Source organism: Bufo bufo, chromosome 2, assembly GCF_905171765.1.
Source record: "Bufo bufo chromosome 2, aBufBuf1.1, whole genome shotgun sequence".
Lineage (NCBI taxonomy): Eukaryota > Metazoa > Chordata > Amphibia > Anura > Bufonidae > Bufo > Bufo bufo.
In genome coordinates this window covers 418296258-418315950 of record NC_053390.1, presented here as the reverse complement: position 1 = coordinate 418315950, position 19693 = coordinate 418296258, and the positions used below count along the sequence as shown (strand labels likewise).

The following is a 19693-nucleotide window of genomic DNA, read 5'->3' as shown; positions in this document are numbered from 1 at the left end:
GCCAATGGCTGCACAAATTTGCAGGTTAGAAGAATTATTAACAGATCGCAGCTGCCTTGAGGAAACCCAGACTAAAGCTACAGCTGTCTGTATCTTGTCCTCTCTTCACATTTATACTAAGAATAAAAATTTACTGGCGCTCAAGTCACCCACAACATAAGTCTATAATACTAATTTATTAAAAAGACCAAGCCCAGTCTGAGACAATCATCCAAATAAAAACCATAATAAAACACGGGAAACTTAAAATCCCACGTCTAAATAGTATGGTCCTGGTCTGGTAAACAGATCAGTTGATACATACAGTATATTGTGTGTCATGGGCCCCTCTCGTGCACACTGAACCTCAATTCACACCTGATACGTTTGTATCCGACATAAAATCACTGAAACAGCCAATTATCTTGAAGGAAGCATATCTTCCAGACAACCGGCTGCTCGTTCAGAGAGGTGAAGAACTGCATTTACATGCAGTGATCACCTCTACAGTATGATAACAAGGGATGGCTATTGTGATTACCGTAAGTGTAGGCTCCAATCCTGGTTTTGGCTCACTATTCCTGATGGAAATACCAGACCAAAACACTGACGTGGGCTTTAGATGGGCAGATTGTCAGGAACGAGCGTATCAGGTGTGAATTGAGGTTTAGTGTGAACACAAAGACCCTGCAGCACACAATATATGTCTCAATTGATCTGTTTACCAGACCAGGACTATACTGTTTAGACGTGGGATTTTATGTTTTAAGTGTTTTATTATGGTTTCTATTTAGATTATTGTCTCAGACAGTGACTTGGTCTTTTTAATAAATTAGTATTACAGATGTATGTTGGGGGTTACTTAAAGAGGATCTTTCACGGATCCTGACATTGTGAACTAAGTATACAGACATGGAGAGCGGCGCCCGGGGATCTCACTGCACTTACTATTATTCCTTGGCGCCGCTCCGTTCTGCCGCTATGCCCTCCGGTATCTTCGGTCACTAAGTTATGGTAGGCGGAGACTAAGTTATGGTAGGCAGAGTCTGCCCTTGTTCTGCTGTAGCGCTGGCCAATCGCAGCGCAGAGCTCACAGCCTGGGAGAAAAGAACCTCCCAGGCTGTGAGCTCTGCGCTGCGATTGGCCAGCACTACAGCAGAACAAGGGCAGACTCCGCCTACCATAACTTAGTGACCGAAATCTCCGCCTACCATAACTTAGTGACTGAAGATACCGGAGGGCATAGCGGCAGAACGGAGCGGCGCCAAGGAATAATAGTAAGTGCAGTGAGATCCCCGGGCGCCGCTCTCCATGTCTGTATACTTAGTTCACAATGTCATAATAGGTGAAAGGTCCTCTTTAAGTGCCACTACATTCTTTTTCTTAGCATTTATTTAATTTTACAGAGAATTGATACTCTGTAGTACAGAGACTGAACACCTCTATTCAAACCAGTGAACCACCCTTGTCCAATACTCTTTATATTTTTGATTATAGCTCTACAAACATTTTTTAACTAAGGACAAACAAAGAAAACAGAGGAAAATAAAGATGAAGTATCCAGTGTGTGCTTTTTTTATAACACCCCATCAGCTGTTTCATACCTTATACCTACATAGTCCATTCATCTACCAGTCCAGAAAATTCAAGTACGGTAGATACATTTCCAATACTTTCAGATTCTAGGAGAAAAGAACGTGAGCAGTAGGAGGTCAGTGGCAAGAAAACATTCAGAATGGTCTATTCAGTCACCAGTTATCTCTTGATTATCAATTAATATTAATAGTTTTTCTTGCTTTTAAGGTCCAGCTCTCACATTCATATGGAGCCTAACAATATACATTAATTATGTTAATAATTGGTCTACTACTTCTGTCACTTAACAGTCCTTAGGTCTTAATTATTTTCAACTCCATACTGATTGTAGTGTCATCTTAACTAGTCTTCAGTTCTCATTAGTCTAGGTTCAGTGTTGTTTATCTCATTATTTAATTAATTTAATTATTGAATATTGAAAGGAAGTAGTCTTGTCTGACTTATTTGCCAATATTGAATTTTGTCTTTCCATTTTATGCATGTTGTTTATAACCCTTTAAATCTACTTGATTGATTTTACAATGTACACTTTTTAATTGTCTTACAGATTGGCGCAGGACATTGAGAAACTAGAAAGTGAAGAATCACTAATATCTGCCAAAGAACAAGTACTGAGAGAGAAACTAAAAGAAACAGAAATTTCCTTTGTAGATTTGCAAAAGGTAAGCAAAAACCAGTTTTATGGGCAGTTCTGTAGCCTCCACAAAGTTTGTGTCTGATACAGATTTCACTGGGAAGGGATGAACTGGGAGTTGGAGCACGCTTTGTTGTTTAGAAAGGGATCTAAAGAATTATAGAGGTATTCCAGTCCTAAAGGGGGTGTCCCATCAGACCTAGCCATGTTCAGAATGTAGTTCCCCCTGGTCAGGGAAAGCCATGGCTTGTCAGGCATTTGTAGTATTACGGGTATGCCAATAAAATACATGGTCTCATGTCTGCCAGAATGAGAGATGCTTCCACAGAGTGGCTCCCTGTTGTGGTTCATAGAGGGGGATCCCAAGCAGGAGACATCCTCTGACTTAAATATGCCATAATAGATTATATGAACAGGGGTTGTCTTCATGAGATAAAGCCTTTAAACATGTGTAGCATATCCAAAGGATATGCTGTAAATGTTTACACCAGCCACTTTCCCCGTATAAGTCAATGGAAGGCTGCCATTTTAGTCTGAGTACATTTTTATGTATAAGGTCAAAATTTGAAGTCAGTTTTGCATTGACGTACTTTGTGCCAAATTTGTTTCTCATGTTTGTAAAATTTCATCTTTTAAAAATAATTGCATGACACATTCCCATATTAAACACTTGGGAATTCATCACAACCTGCACTCCTGAATTTTACAAGTCAAAAATAGGGTTTTGTGAGTTTTTGAGGTCACTTGCACACATTTTGCATTTTTACACCACTCACTTCAGTTTTGAAAGGTGGGTGAGGAAGTGGGTGTGGCTAGCTATGTTAATCAGTTCCACTTCAGATTTATCACTGCGACTATTTAACACCTAAGTCTAGGGCTACACGGCGATGCTGTCGTAGCCACGATCTCTTAGTAGCGGTGAGCCCATAGAAATGAATAGGATTGCCTTGACAGTTGCTAGAAATCCAGCCCACTTCCTCACCCACCTTTCAAAACAGGGGTAAGTGGTGTAAAAATGCAAAATGTGTGCGAGTGACCCCTAAAAACTCACAAAACCCTATTTTTGACTTGTGAAGCCAGAATTCAGGAGTGCAGGACGTGATAAATTCCCCCCGTAAGTGTTTAATATGGGAATATGTCATGCAATTTTTTTTAAAGATGAAATCATTGTCAATTTTCTTTGCTATTTTTTACATTTTTTATTTTATGTTTCTCTTGTCCAGAAATGTGAAAAATGAAGTGATAATATTTCATATTTCCCACAAGTGATCATGCTCAAATTCTCATATATGGCATACGCTACTAAAATAAAATGTTTTTTTTATTTATTATTGTCTTTTCTTCTAACTGGATTTTATAACTGGAAAATGTGTGTTTAATTATAATAAATTAAACTGTGTAAGTTCTGAAATATTTTTTTATTTCTTGTAGAGCTTGTCAAATCAGCAGAAAGGTAAGACATTCACATTTTAAAGTCTGCTAAACACTTATTGTTCCTGGTAAAGGTTAACATATTTAGACTTGATTAGATAGTGATTTGAACAAATACGTTCTGGATACAGACAAGTGACATAAGCCCGAATCCAGTGATCCAACTTTGCAATTATGCAATTTTTCTCCCTCTGTGATTCACATTTCAGTAGAAGTAATTGCTAAGACCCCATGCACACGACCATATCTGTTTTGCAGTCCTTGTTGCATCCGCAGATTACGGAATCGGCGGCGGAATGGAAGGGTTTTAACTGCTGAAACTTTGTCTCACACAGGTTATCTGATACACAGAATTTAGGAAAAGCCCGGAAAACCTCTTTAATATTGAGTTATGATAACAACAGTAATAATTATAAAGACTATGTGTAAGGCAGAACCTTTGCATCACGATTAAATAAACACTTAACTAATGAGGATATACAGATACTATGGATGCTGCCCTTTATTTTTCATTTTGTGAAAGAGCTCATAGACCACATAAGAAATTCTGAAATAAATGACAAGTTGGAATTCCTTTTAATTTTCTTGAAAACACAATTCTTGTAATTCAGAGTTGAAGACCAAGGACTACGCAAGAATATGATTATGTTGTGCTATTTTTAGCAGTAATCCAATTTAAAATGAATCTCCTAAGTATATGTGTATATGTTTTGAATGCAGTTAATAAATCTACATGCCAACAGATTAGTGGTAGCCCTCTGTGTTTGAGGCTTTTATGGAGCTTAAGAAGAACCACTTTGATTATAAACAGTACTATTTTCAACAAAAATCTAAAAAACGTTTTTATCTGTAATACCATCCTATGTCATCTCAAGTCCTCTGACATCCTTGACCCCCCCCCCCAATCAGCTGTTTGAGAAGGCACTGGTGCTTGCAGAAGCTTAGCAGCCTTCTTGCAGCTCTGTCTAGGCCATGTGATGTCATGCGGTACAATGTTCAGTGCGGTGCTTGGTGAGCTGCTCTGGTCGCATTTGTATAGGGGGAAGAAGAAACTGAGTTCTCTGTTGGCATTTGTATAGGGGGATAAAGAAAGTGAGTTCTCTGTTGGCATTTGTATAGGGGTAGGAAGAAGCTGAGTTTCTGGTGGCATTTGTATAGGGGGAAGAAGAAGCTGAGTTCTCTGTTGGCATTTGTATAGGGGGAAGAAGAAGCTGAGTTCTCTGTTGGCATTTGTATAGGGGGAAGAAGAAGCTGAGTTCTCTGTTGGCCTGTATAGGGGGAAGAAGAAGCTGAGTTCTCTGTTGGCATTTGTATAGGGGGAAGAAGAAGCTGAGTTCTCTGTTGGCATTTGTATAGGGGGAAGAAGAAGCTGAATTCTCTGTTGGCCTGTATAGGGGGAAGAAGAAGCTGAGTTCTCTGTTGGCATTTGTATAGGGGGAAGAAGAAGCTGAATTCTCTGTTGGCCTGTATAGGGGGAAGAAGAAGCTGAGTTCTCTGGTGGCATTTGTATGGGGAGAAGTATAAGCTGAGTACTCTGGAGGCATTGTTATGAGGAGAAGTACAAACTAAGTACTCTGGAGGCATTTCTATAGAGGGAAGAGGAAGCTGAATACTCTGGATGTACTGGTATGGGGAGAAGAAGAATCTGAGTACTCTGGAGGCATTGTTATGGGGATAAGTAAAAACTAAGTACTCTCAAGGCATTTGTATAGAGGGAAGAAGAAGCTGAATACTCTGGATGTACTGGTATGGGGAGAAGAAGAATCCGAGTACTCTGGAGGCATTGTTATGGGGAGAAGTATAAACTAAGTACCATATTTTTCCCTTTATAAGATGCACCCAATAATAAGACACACCGCAGGTTTAAGAGGAGGAAAATAAGAAAAAAATATTTTTTCATCAGACCTCATATCAGATCCTCAGATCAGACCCCCATAAATATCAGGACATCAGATCAGGCCCCCATAAATATCAGGACATCAGATCAGGCCCCCATATCAGGACATCACATCTGATTCCCTTATCAGGACATCACATGAGCCCACATAGTGAGACCCCATCAGACCTTATATCAGCCCACATAGTGAGACCCCATCAGACCTTATATCAGCCCACATAGTGAGACCCCTCATCAGACCTTATGTCAGCCCACATAGTGAGACCCCCATCAGACCTTATATCAGCCAACATAGTGAGACCCCCATCAGACCTCAGATCAGCCCACAATGTCAGACCCCCATTAGACCTTATATCAGCCCACATAGTGAGACCCCCATCAGACCTCAGATCGGCCCACATAGTGAGACCCCCATCAGACCTGATATCAGCCCACATAGTGAGACCCCCATCAGATTAAAATAAAAACCATCTCTTACCTGTCCTGCGCCACAGCTCCTCTCCACCTCCGGCAGAAGTCGCGCTCCCCTGTCTTCCCGGCCTGCGCTGCCCTGTCATCTGACTGCGTGCAGCGTCAGGTCATAGTGCGCGCACTATGTCCTGACGCTGTACGCGGTCAGGACAGTTCAGCGCCGGCCCCAGGGATGAAGACCGGGAGGGTGAGTGTTACAAGCGCTTGCAGCGCTTCACTCCCTACTCCCGGCACCTAAAGCATACTAGTGAGCGCTTCCATAATGGAAGCGCTCACTAGTATTCACTTTATAAGATGCACAGCCATTTTACCCCCACGGTACTCTGGCGGCATTTGTATAGAGGGAAGAAGAAGCTGAATACTCTGAAAGTACTGGTATGGGAAGAAGAAGAAGCTGAGTACTCTGGAGGCATTTGTATAGGGAGAAGGATAAACTGAGTACTCTGGTAGCATTGGTGTGGGGAGAAGAAGAAACTACGTATTCTGGCGGCATTTGTATGGGAAGAAGAAAAAATTGAGTATACTCTGAAGGCACTGGTATAGGGGAAAGAAGAAGTTGAGTAGTCTGGAGGTCTTGGTATGGGGAGGCAAGGCATTTAGTGTACACATGAGAACAGACAGTGAAGAGAATTAAAAAGGTGCAGAAGAGGCATGACACAGAGGGGATTGGTCAGGCTTTGTACAGGGAGCTGTTAATGAGGGGTGATATGAATGGGGGTAATTACAGTAAATATAAGACCTGATTTATCTAAAACCTTGAGTCTGAAGGATATTTCGAATAGACTTACGGTATGTTTACTGTGCAGTTTCTTTCTTAGGAAAATGTCAGTCGGCTTACATGTCAAACACTATTTGTACAACCTTTGCAGGCTTATCTCAGGCCTACATCTTTGGTGCCCTCAGATATTATATTCTGTTTTTTAATATAAAATTATTTTATTAAACCAGTAGTAGCATTGTTCGGTGTTGCCGCTAATTGTATAAATCCAGAAATTCCCCAAAACTCTATGAACCTATTGCAAAGCTTAAGAGACCTGGATGTGTTCCCTCCTGCCTCAGCTAGTCTATTGAACTCCAATCACAAGGCAATGATTCTGCACTTTGTGTCCTCTGATCCAGCTGTTCAGTAGAATGCTCTGATGTACATTGTGCCGGCTGATAAGTTAACTCTCTGCTGCTGTCTAAGCACAGCTCCGACTGTGGGGCTCCACAATGCTGCTAACCTAACCTTATTTGCTCTCTCTTAAAGCAGATGCAGTAAACTATATCTACTCCCAGATCCCTGAAATCACAAAACTCTACTCGAATCAACCGGAAACAAGGACACCTGGTAAGTACATCATAGATTATGTGGATACTTACATTGTTTCTAAATTCTTAAAAGTTATTGGGAAACTGGTTATTAAAGTGGTTCCTCCTATTGGTTAATTTGGTAGCTAAAAAATTAAGATTTGTGGTCTCTGAGGCCCATGAGAAAATCTGCACTGAAAGCTGCATTTTTAACATATTTATTCAACCAAGGAAATGTATCAGTTATACTGATCTTTCTACCTCCACCCTCCTAGTTGAAGAAATAGTACATGATGTACAATCTCTTTTGTGTTTTTGAAAAACCTGTGTATATACATATATATATGGTCAGACTTGGCTCAGATGAGGTCTTGACTTGCTTTCTCATGTCCAAACCGTGATATATACCTGTATGCATACATGGGGAGCACATTCGTGAGTGTATAGCCCTCAACATCAAGTTATAATCTTCTATCACTAGTGTAAGTAAAGACGATTTATCAATAAGTTACTACCCTTTACCCTTAGCCTTATTCTAGACATTTTCTGAAACGGTGGAGGTAGGTATAAAAATGTAATAAAAATGTATGGACTACATTTTTGGCTTACTTTTGCTTCGTAAATTTCCCCTTATTATTTCTGCTTGCCTAACCATAAACTAAGAACTAACAAAAGGTGTATTTGACTTGTTAAAAAAAAAATCCACAAATGTGTATTGACAATTGGATTTACTGCTTTTCAACGAACCAGCATACACTCAGGGGGAATTTTCTAGGCAGTTTTGCTTGAGTCTGGTTCTGCATACTTGTGCCAAATTTATCAAACATCACATGGTGTTTGTTAAAATTGAGGCATCTTTTAACCTAACACTCTTGTCGAAAAATGCTACTCCAGTTTATCTACACCATATCGCTTTGTGACTTTGCAACTTTTTTGCTACTTTTTCAAAAAGTCGCAAATTATGTATCTGCTTTCAAAGTTGAATAAGCAGAAAACAAGACCACTTTTGTACTCCAAATCCAAAAGTGGCACCACAAGGTACTGAGGTCAAATCACCTGCTACATTTTGATGCATAGATACTGGCACACCAGGTTTCATAAATGTCCCTCTGAATGTTTGGTGTTTTTTTTTGTTAAACCAGCACCATAATTTTGCATCACTTTTTCATATATATGATTTCAATTATAAAGAAAATATGTAAGTATTACTATTCACAACAGTGAGGGGTTCTGATGCTAATTCTGTACTTTTCTGTCTTTACCTTTTTATTATCAGTATTGTAATATAGTGCATTCAAGCATTGTAGGAATAAAGTTCTGAAAAATTAAGTGATACATTAAGGCTATTTTCACACTTGCGGCAGTGTGATCCGGCAAGCATGTTCCGTCGGCGATCTGGATGTGACTGAAAGCATTTGTGAGATGCATCCGGATGCGGATCCGTCTTACAAATGCATTGCAAGAATGGTGCCCCCTTACTATGTCAGCAACAGTACCTTGTCATATTAGCAGCCATAATGCCCCCCAACTATGCCCGTGTGAGATTAGTAAGCAGATAATAAACAGATTTTATGTCCACAGAGCATAGTATATACAGTATCCTCACAACTGCACTGTCAGGACCTTTCAGTCAATAATGGAGGTCAGTCTGCTGCCTCTAATGCCGGCATTTGGACTATTAGACACACCAGGAAATGGCTGCACAAGATCAAGAAGAAAAAGTGTGTCTAATAGTCTGAAAAATATGTTAGTTTCTTACACCCTTAAATACCTTAAAAGGCTTCTCTGGGGCTGTAAATTCTTTGTTTCAGCTAACCTGTGGAGGGAAGAGAGTTTTTAGAAGTACTTACCATTCCATTGTACGCCGCTGTGATCACCGGCTGTGGGCTCTTCTGTTGAAGCCTCGACCAGATGTGCTACTGTTTCTTCCTGTTCAGTCGCATGTACCGGTACATTATGCTGCTGAAAAAGAAGTTATAGGAGCACATTCTTGGGTGGAGAAGCAGGAGTAAAGAAATAAGATTCTCTGTGGCTGGTCTCCCAACTGCTCAAGTACTGTTAGTAGAATAGGTCATTTAAAGTAGAACTGGTGTCTTGGGATGTTGTCCTATGTAAGGGCAACATATTACATTAAGGTAGCCTTCACACACGACAGATTTTGTTGCAGAAGATTTTCTGCCACTAATCAGTTTCATTAATCTGAATGGGATTGCCGTGGCAGGAAGCACACTGCCTTCTCGAAGCTTACCAAGCACCATGCTGTACATTATACAGTGTCTGTGCTTGGTATCGCACTCAGCCCCATTCACTTGAATAGGGCTGAGCTGATCACAGGCCACATGACACATGAACGTGCCTTCACTGGCTTAGGAAAAGCAGAGAGAAGGCCGAGGCACTCACAGGAGTGCCGGTGCCTTCTCAAATAGCTGATCAGCGAGAGTCCTGTGTGTCGGACCCCCATTATTTCGATACTGATGACCTATCCTGAGGAAAGTAGAAGAAGGAATGAAAGCAGCACACACGGTCTCATCGGGTCACCAGAATGCAACAGCTGCCAAGAGGACCACGGATCCACAGCGGTCACACCAGAAAGTTGAAGTAGAAAAGCCGCAGCAGCATCTCAGTTTTTTTCTTTTTATTGCGAAAAATTCACAGCATATACACAAATAAAGTGCAACGTTTCGGCTGTTACCAGCCTTTATCAAGCATAATCAGAAAGTAACATATGCCAACATTAAATAGGGTAACCACCACCCTCCTCAAAACCATCCTCCAATAATATGCGTCCACCTGCAGTACCTAGCCAATCATGACTGTTCACAATTACATTCCCTCTTTTGCATATATCAGCAATTTCACCTGTGTAAAATTCGCCATGTTCTTACACGCTCCCACCCGACGTTCGCGTCTCTGCTTCCACACTGCGCAAACTCGCGCTACTAGTTGTTTACATATCACCCAGGCGCAATAACGCTACAAATCTCGCGGAAATCCCGCGTGATCGCGTCACAATACGTCTCTAATCGTGTCACACAGCCGGCGCCGGGACTAACAGCCGTGCATGGATATGACATCACTATGTATCCGGTTGCCAGGGTAATGCACAAAACAGATTGCAGACACAGCGAAAGCGGAACTAAAGGAGTGAGGATCTATTTGCACATTTGTTCATGTCATATATATATCCACATCCAATAAATTGTGTCAGGACATGTATATAACCTGGTGATGTACATTTATCTGGGGACTAAACATATAATTATGGAAAAAAGTTACATATATCATTCTTGAGGATATAACAGACATAATTAAAAACAATAAAAAAAAATCACTAAGATTATATGGGATACAGAGGATGATCTCAATAAAGTGCATTTATACATCATAACTTGGGGGTCACCTTATTCAATCCCTGCCACACTAAACTCTAAATTAAGACCATATGGTTGCAGGGATCGCAGGGTATATATCCACTTGAGTTCTTTTTTCCTTAAAATTTTTTCTCTGTCTCCACCCCTTCTAAGGAAACCCACTGCATCAATGACTCTAAAGCGTAACTGATTAATCGAGTGTCCCTGCTCAATGAAGTGTCTGGCGACTGGTTTGTCCAACGCACCTTTCCTTATTGTGCTCTTATGTTTATTAATCCTTTCTCTCACCTCCATTGTAGTCTCACCCACATAGATGAGACTACAAGGACATTGTATCATGTAAATAACATCTCTTGATCGGCAGGTGAAGAAACCATTAATTTTGAATACTTTACCACTGTAAGGGTGTGTAAATGTATCCCCCTTCATTATATTACAGCATTTGCAGCATGACAAGCACGGGAAATTACCGTTCTTTTTGGGTGCTAGATACGATTGCCGATCCAACTTTGGACAACCAACATCACATTTCACCAGCTTATCCCGTAGGTTGGCATTCCTTTTGTAAGCCATGATTGGAGTGACAGAAAATTCTTTAATCTCGGGTAACCCCCATTGTGAAATATGCCACTCCTTTCTAAGGATATTGGCAATTTTACCACTGTCCTGTCCAAAATGGAAACAAAAGGAATCCTTTCCATGGTCCTGTCGCCAGATGACTCAATGAGCGTGGACTCCCTATCAATTCCCATGATCCTTTTCTTTGTTCTCAATAGCAGCTGTCTAGGGTAACCTGTATCAACAAACGTATTACACATTTCATCAACTCTACTGGAAAAGTTCCCTTCTTGTGAGACAATCCTTCTCACTCTCAGCAGTTGACTCCATGGTAAGGAGTCAACCATGCGTCGCGGGTGGTAACTATTATAAACCAGTGGATTATTTCTATCTGTCGGTTTTTGATAGATATCTATGTGTATAACACCATCAATGATGTGTACCCTGACATCGAGAAATTGTAATTCATTTTCTGACACTGTGACTGTAAACTGTAGTCCAGGAACCCCCCTATTAAGGTGAGTATGGAAATCATGCAATTCCTCCCTAGTCCCACCCCATATCATAAAAATGTTGTTGATGTAGCGCAACCAGCACAGGACCCTCCCAAAGAATGCAGATTGATAAACAAGCCTATCCTCCACCTCGGCCATGAACATGTTGGCATAAGTTGGGGCCACATTGGTAAAAGGTGTCCTCAAAGAGAAAACAGTTTCTCCTCAGGACAACAGATTGTTGCGGGTCCACGCAGCCTCGGCCCCCTCCTATGTCAAAGACACTGGATATTTTTTGTGTAAATTAAGGCAAATTCAATTACCCACACAGTTTTTGCTTGTCAGCTTTGATGTGGTCTCGTTATATACGTCAATTGACCACACTTATGGGTTGAATGTTGTCGATGTGGCCTTGACCAGCACCGGATTCTCCCCGGCTTGTCCTCCACCTTTTGAAAGTTGTCCTGAGGAGAAACTATTTTCTCTTTGAGGACACCTTTTACCAACAGAAGCGTGGCGTGGCCATGGGGTCCAATATGGCCCCAACTTATGCCAACATCTCGGAAAACCCCTCTAAGTACTAAGTACCATCTAGCTTTGCAACACCTTAAATTTAATCATTATGGATGTGCTAAAATCTGGAAGTGCGTGCTTCCAGGTGTGCTCTGGCTCCCCCTGGCAGGGATTGGGGGAGTGTGTTTGGCAGCCCTGGTCATTCGGTGTGACAGGAGGCTGCTGCACATTAGTTCCTATGGAGCCCCTGCCTGTGTCAGAGCTCCATAGGAACATAGTATAATTTCCATAGACTCCAATGCTTATGCATTTAAGTCTACGAAAGACTAATCTACGAAAGACTAGTCTACGAAAGACTAATCTAAATATAAAAATCAAATCACCCCCTTTCCCCAAAATGAAAATAAAAAATCATAATAAATAAAAAAAATACAGTTTCTTAGGATTCGCTGTTTTTTGGCTGCTTCTCCTCCCACAAAAATTTAATAAAAAGTGATCAAAAAGTCATACACACCCCAAAATGGTATCAATGAAAAGTACAGATCGCCCCACAAAAAATGAGCCCTCACACAGCTCCATACACATAATTACAAAAAAGTTATAGGGGTCAGAATATGGTGACGAAAAGAAAAAACACATTTTTTCAAGATTTTTATTTCATTTCAGTATAAAAGCTATACATATATGGTTTCACTGTAATATTACTGACCTGGAGAATGAAAGTAACTGGTCAGTTTTACAATATAAGAAATGCTGTAAAAACAAAACACATAAAACTGTTTTTCCAATTTCGCCCCATTTGGACTTTCTTCCAGCTCCCTGCTATATTGTGTGCAATATTAAATGGTGGAATTAGAAAGTGCAGCTTGTTCCGCAAAAAACAAGCCCTTATACGGCTATATGAACTGAAAAATAAAAAAGTTATGGTCCCGGAAAGGCAGGGAGTGAAAAATATAAATGAAAAAACCTCCGGGACTGAAAGGGTTAAGCATTTGTCACATCCACTGGATCTCCCATGAATACCTGGTGCTCACCCTACCTCTGGGACCTTACCCTCAGTAGAACAGTGGTGCAGCTTGCAAAACTGTCCATAAAGTTCAATGGAGGGGTGACTGTACATTGCCATCTGCTTGGTCAACCATTTTCATACCTCATACTTCAATGGAGAGGGTTGGAGGTGCGGCCAGTTCTCCATTGAACTTTATGGAGAATTCATAGGCGTGTGCCATTTTTCAAACATATTTACACTTATATTTACACATATATGTTCTGGTGTTTTATCTTTCCAAGGAATCAAACTGTACATCTCTTGGTGAGTTTTTTTTGTCATACTCAATATATGACAGCATTTTATTACTTTAAGTAAATTTAATGCAGCTTTTATAAAACAGACCCATCTTACTTTCGGTAAAAAAGAATAATAGTAAATACAGCTGATGGAAATACGAAGGGAAATAGCATACGAATCATTTTTAGTGACAACTTTTTATGGTGATCGAGTATGGTTCTATATGTTATATTAATAATGGCTGCCTCCTGCTGTCACATGCTCTTTTCATGAAAGCCTTTCTATTCCTTTATCGCCTCCCAGGCTTGGTCCCTTTACTGACCTGGAATTCTTGGTCTGACTTTTGCTGTCTCTATATTATCTATATTTTTTGTGTCTTTGCTCCAGACAAGGGATGTCAGATATGTTTAACATCATGTTGTGTCTTTTCTCTAACATGTCTGTCTCTGTAAATATCCTTAACACAAGGGATGCATTAAAGGTGGACTGAAGCCCTTCTCAGTATGAATGAAGACTGAAAATTAAGCTACTCAAATGCCATGTATGCTGTCCTTTCCATTACTGTGTTACTTGTAACAAATCAAAGTCTGTTCTGTTTTCCTGACTAATAAAACCAAGATGGACATGTCAGTCATAAGACAGAAGGACTACATCATATTAAGTGGTTTCTCTGAACAATTAGGCATACGTATGAACATAATACAGTAAGTGAGGAATAGTCTGCTGTACCTCAGTGCTACTATGTAAGATATTAAAATAGTTAAGAAAAAAAATCATCAGTCTGATATAGACAAGCTGAAGGGAGCAGAACAATAGATATTTTGGTTTTTCAAGTCAGTCCATTTCCCTGCTCCAGAAAAGATGGGATAACCATCCTGAAAAGAGCAGGATCTCACTCTGTATTCCTTTGGCTATCTCAATCCAGACCAGAGCCATGTCATGGTACACACACTTTGAAAAGCATAAGGCTAAGTGCACATCTACGCTTAGATTACAGTATTCTGTTCTGGCATAGGACCAGAACACCGGAACCACCTGGTCCAGCATATGCTGGACACTGCCGGTGCCCAATAGATCCCATTGACTATCATGAGTTCTGCTGTGACTAAAGACATTATGCTGGACAAAATACTGGTATTTCATCTTTTTTTGGAACCTCTGCCACAGATGTGAACCTAGCCTAACTTTACATTAGGGCACTACAACTCTGTAGTCACTTGAGTTAATCTGCAAACATTGAAGTTGTGTGTGGCTTAATGGGTACAAATGGACAATACCTGCAAGATTTTCAAATTAGGACTAAAAAGAGAAACACAAGAGTGCACCATGGTGCATTACCCTGTGGATAATGGTGCTTACCAAGTAGAGTTGTGTGGTGTCAGGCACAACTGGCATCCATGTGGGATACTAGTCCACTACAGGCATGATAGCTACTGCCTACTCCCTCTGGACAGAGGAGATCACAGTGTATAAAGTATTTGTGGACAATGCAGTGCATTTCAGAAGCGTTCAGCTTCCTTCATCAACCAAAACTGATGTCTGATGAATGAAGCTAAACTCTTCTGAAACGCACTTCATTGTTTATAGATGCTTTATTTATATTTTTTAATAAGTTTTAACTGTTTTAGCAGGGCTCCTGTACCATTTTTTTAAAATCAAAATTAGAACTAAAGATACAGAACATTTACTATATTTTTATGTCTCCATTCCTCCGACTGTGTAATCCAGAAATGTCATAATACTGGATAAACAGTATACCCTACTGTCAGCCGCTTGGTAAATGCTATGAAGTTTATTCTGACTCAACATTGAGAATACTGGACCTCTAGTTAGAAATCTGACTGCACTATATTAAAAGGCATTACAATACATAATTCTTTTTCTGGTGTACCCATGATTTAGTAGTGCAGCCATTTCACAATCCGAGCATGCAGTCATGAGCGCCACCATTTCTAAATGTAAAACGAACCACCTGACCGATGGCCATAACTGCATATTTTAACAAAAAGAATTATGGTTTTTCAAAGCCTTGTCACTATTACTAACCTCACACAACAGACATATGGTCATCTAATATCCTATGACACCACATGGATTCATCAAGTATAACAGTATTGCAAGAATTAGTGGCTTTTAGATTTTGGTAGAGGAAATTATTGAGGGAATGAATGTGTGTGCAAAATGTTAATCATTAGTTTATGCTACTACATACACCATTTGTTACCTCCCAAACGAAGTCACCATGAAAAAGCCCAATTCATTAAATGATGACTAGCATAAATGACAATCTTGCTTTACCAGTAAATTTCCTAAGACTAGGTTTCACTTCACAAATTGAAATACTTCTATAGGTAGAGAACTATAAACCACCATTTGCCTTGTTCACGGTTCTGCTTTAAGCCAACAATTGCATGTCACGGAAATCTACGCAATGTTACTCGTCATGTGGCAAGATCACATTGCTTCTCATTTGAACTTGTAAATGTAACAATCCACAGTTGATATATGTTATTTTCTATCAATGTGTCTGTCTTATGTTTGCTCACAACCTTCCTGTCGGACAGACTCTTTAACACACTGTGCTTTTTATGTAATGATGTTGTACTATTAGTGCACACACATTACAGTGTATGTTTGCCAATTAACCATTCACTTGCTTTATGTGTTGTAACATACACCTCCTTTCTTGTTTCTGTTTAAGCATTGTACGCCATGGAAATAAATGTGGAGAAAGACAGAAAGACAGGAGAGACCAAGATTCTCTCAACAGCTGCAATTGACCCAGAGGTGGTTCAACAGAGAGGAGTAAAGGTCTATGATGGTGGTAACAAAGTAGTTTATGAGATCAACCATTCAGGTGCTGTGGTAGAAAATGGCTTCCATAACTTAAGTACAAGGGATGTAGATGAACTTATACACAAATCTACACATCCAAACTTAGTAGCAGGGCAAGGCACTTTACCTGGGAGAACTCTGATCACTGAAGGAACCCCTAGTAACTTGAAGGATCAATTGCATTTTAAAGAAGCAAAATTAGAAGTGGTGCACAAGTCAACAAAAGGGCTTTCTTTAAAATCTGGACAGCAACCAGTAAGAAGTAGCGGAAGTGGTGTCGCTGATGCCACATCAGAACAACCAGTAACTATGATCTTCATGGGCTACCAGAATATTGATGATGATGAGGAGACTAAAAAGGTGCTAGGCTATGATGACATCATTAAAGCTGAGCTTGTTCTCATTGATGAAGATGATGAGAAGTCATTGCGGGAGAAGACAGTTACTGATGTCTCCACCATGGATGGCAATGCTGCAGAACTAGTCTCTGGCAAGCTTCTCACCGACACCACAGAGCCTTCCTCTCCTGAGGGGAAAGAAGATAGTCTAGTCACAGAACCAATAACAGGTACAGATAAGAAAGCGCGATGCAAATGCTGTGTTGTCATGTGATTATCCCTCTCTCTTTAGTCTAAACAGCACAGTCACTGCCAACTTTGTATCATGTACCTTTCTTGAGTTTTACAATACTGTGAACTGGGAGTGGATACCTACAGTGCATAGAAGTTGGTTTAGTTTATATATAGACACAAGCAAGTTTTATCACTCATGACATATCTGCTAAATCAAGATTGCTGTTGACAGGGTTCATAGATGCCATGAAAATGAGGACGAACAGATAATAATATTTAGCCCATTTTACATATAGTAATTATATGAAACCAAAACTATTGAATAGTTTTTAAATTATATTACACTTAAACTATAGCCAGCTATAGCGATCTACACGATAAAGTTTTATGTTTAATTCCCAACAAAGTTGATATTTCTAGGTTTAACAGAACACATTATTTATATTACTGATATGTTATATTTCGTTTTTTTCCTTTTCTGAAATATTGTGGAAGTTTTGCCTAGCTATAGTTGCTTGCCTTAAAGGAAATGTCTGCCTCTGCAACCTAATTTTTTTTGCTCATTGTTTAAAAATTGAAGCATATATTGCTTTAAAATATCCAAGCTCCTACAGAGAATTTAATTGTTAGGCTGTTAGGCTGTGCTCACATGTTGAAGCCATACCCTGGGTGAGCTACACCTCGTAGGCATGCAGATCAGCTGGGTTTTCAAATTAAGTGCAGCTAAAAGCAGTTCCATTGTTAATGGCTCTATGGACACAACATGTGAACCCAACCTTACGGACCTTACAAGACCCTGTGAAGTCCGATCCTTCAGTCATATTTGTTACTTCCTTCCATCTGCCCACTCTTGCACTATATATAGGTAACCAAGAACTTGGGCACAGATGCAACAGAGTGACTAGTAATTGTGAGATCACACTACACATAGGCATTTGTTATTGTTTGTAATCATTTTCTCTAATTATGGATTCCTTTGAGCAATAAAAAAATGTTGCAAAAGTGGATCTTCCCTTCAATTCTAATACTTTATGGTCTTGTTCAGCTGTTGTATGCAAGGCATGTACCCTTGCATGTACAAATGTAACACTTTTATTGGGTTCGTAGGAACCACAAACCAAGGGGCCATACCACGTGGACTGTCTTTCAGTCTAGTTATGCACTGAAACGTTCAACCGGAAATATAAGATTTTCTTTCAGTAACAACTGTGAAATTAACATTTAATTTTTTTATTTATTTACTTCTTTTAATTATAATTGGCCCCATTGGCTCAAAAACCAATATAGAAAGAGGTAAAGAAGTAGTCTGATTAGATAGAATGATAACTGTTTTTCATGGCGTCTATATTTTATTGGTTGTTTTTAAGTCTCATAATTTACATTTATTTTTTAGCTTTCTAGTTCTCGTGTTTCTGATGCTATAGTCATAACCGTGCATACATATAGTATTGTTTCGTTATTCATAGGCACAGCAGACTTTAAGAGCTGTTGAGATTCATTCTTTTTACGAGTTTACTTTAGTATACATACATACTGTAGACTACATCACAGACAATGTTTACTGAACGGTCTTGGAAGTGTATGGTTATATATGAGATTCAAATAAAATCCCAGATTTGCTAGTGGTAAGTGAAAAATATATTAACATACCTAAAGTTAATGAGTCTTAAAACTCAGGCCCATTCATTCGAATAGTATTGTAAAAAACAATATTATAAACTTAAATAAACGAGTCCTAAGGTACCTTTACATGGGGCGATGATTGGTAGGATTGAGCGATGAACGAAACGTTTCCTGGTGTAGTGAACGTTTCAACAATAACCCTTTAGACGCGCGGATTATCGTTCACAAAACTGTAATTTCAATCGCATTTTCCATCGTTTGTAAAGCAGTTTTGTCTGTAATCATACATGCAGTGAGTGATTCATGTTTACATGTATGAAATCGTTAACATCCAACGATAATATTTGTGCCCACACAAACGATCGAACGAACGAGAAATCTACCGATTGTCGGTTGTCACTCGATCGTTTATTGCTTTTACACTGCTCGATAATCTTGCAGTTTAGCTCTATGTAACGATAATTTACACGATAATCGGCTCATGTAAAGGTACCTTGACAACTGCTGTGTCTTTGAATTCTTTTGGCAAACAGCTTTGCTTAAATTTCACATGGCAATGTGACAAAGGAATGCAAGATTGTGAGTTCCACTATTGCTAGTGTATAACTGCTCTGTATTTTATATTATAAAGCACAATATGATCTTCAGTGATATACAAGAATAATATACTTTCTTTCACCCTTTTTCTCAATATATTAGGCCCCTGTTTTATCAACTTATGTGTTGAGAGGGGCCCATCTTGCTGCTTTCTGTCTGTATCATGGACAGTCCTCTATGCTGCACATAACTGGTGATAACCAGAAATTATGCCTACTAATCTTTTAGATGGAGTGGGTACATTTACCATTGACAGCAGGTGACATTGGAACATGTAGAATAGGGTTCTGCGTTGAATGGTGCCGAATATTTTGTTATTGGTTTATGAAAAGTGTTTTTTCAAGTGCAATTAGGATTTCCCAATTTAAGGGAGATATTCTTAGAATTTTAAAGTTATTTATATGGTAAAAGGAATCTCCAGGCTTTAAAAAGAATCTGTCTGCCTTCTTCTCTTTTGTGGGAAGAGAGTTTGGTCAGAATTTCCCCCTCCATCGGGAAGCTGATTCCTCCTTCTCCACTGCACCTACACTGGCTCTTCTGCTCA

At 39.6% G+C, this 19693-nt stretch overlaps 1 protein-coding gene across 5 annotated transcripts in view; it reads left to right on the top strand.

Moving 5' to 3' along the window:
* PALM2AKAP2 (PALM2 and AKAP2 fusion) overlaps nucleotides 1-19693 on the top strand; it is a 371929-nt gene that overhangs the window by 132577 nt on the left and 219659 nt on the right. For 2 of the 5 annotated variants that reach the window (XM_040417327.1, XM_040417325.1), the window contains exons 4-7: nucleotides 2123-2237; nucleotides 3641-3662; nucleotides 7258-7338; nucleotides 16224-16925. In XM_040417327.1, coding sequence (XP_040273261.1) covers nucleotides 2123-2237; nucleotides 3641-3662; nucleotides 7258-7338; nucleotides 16224-16925 — 920 coding nt within the window. The remainder of the gene's footprint in view (nucleotides 1-2122; nucleotides 2238-3640; nucleotides 3663-7257; nucleotides 7339-16223; nucleotides 16926-19693) is intronic. The other 3 variants (XM_040417326.1, XM_040417329.1, XM_040417328.1) reach the window with 3 other exon arrangements.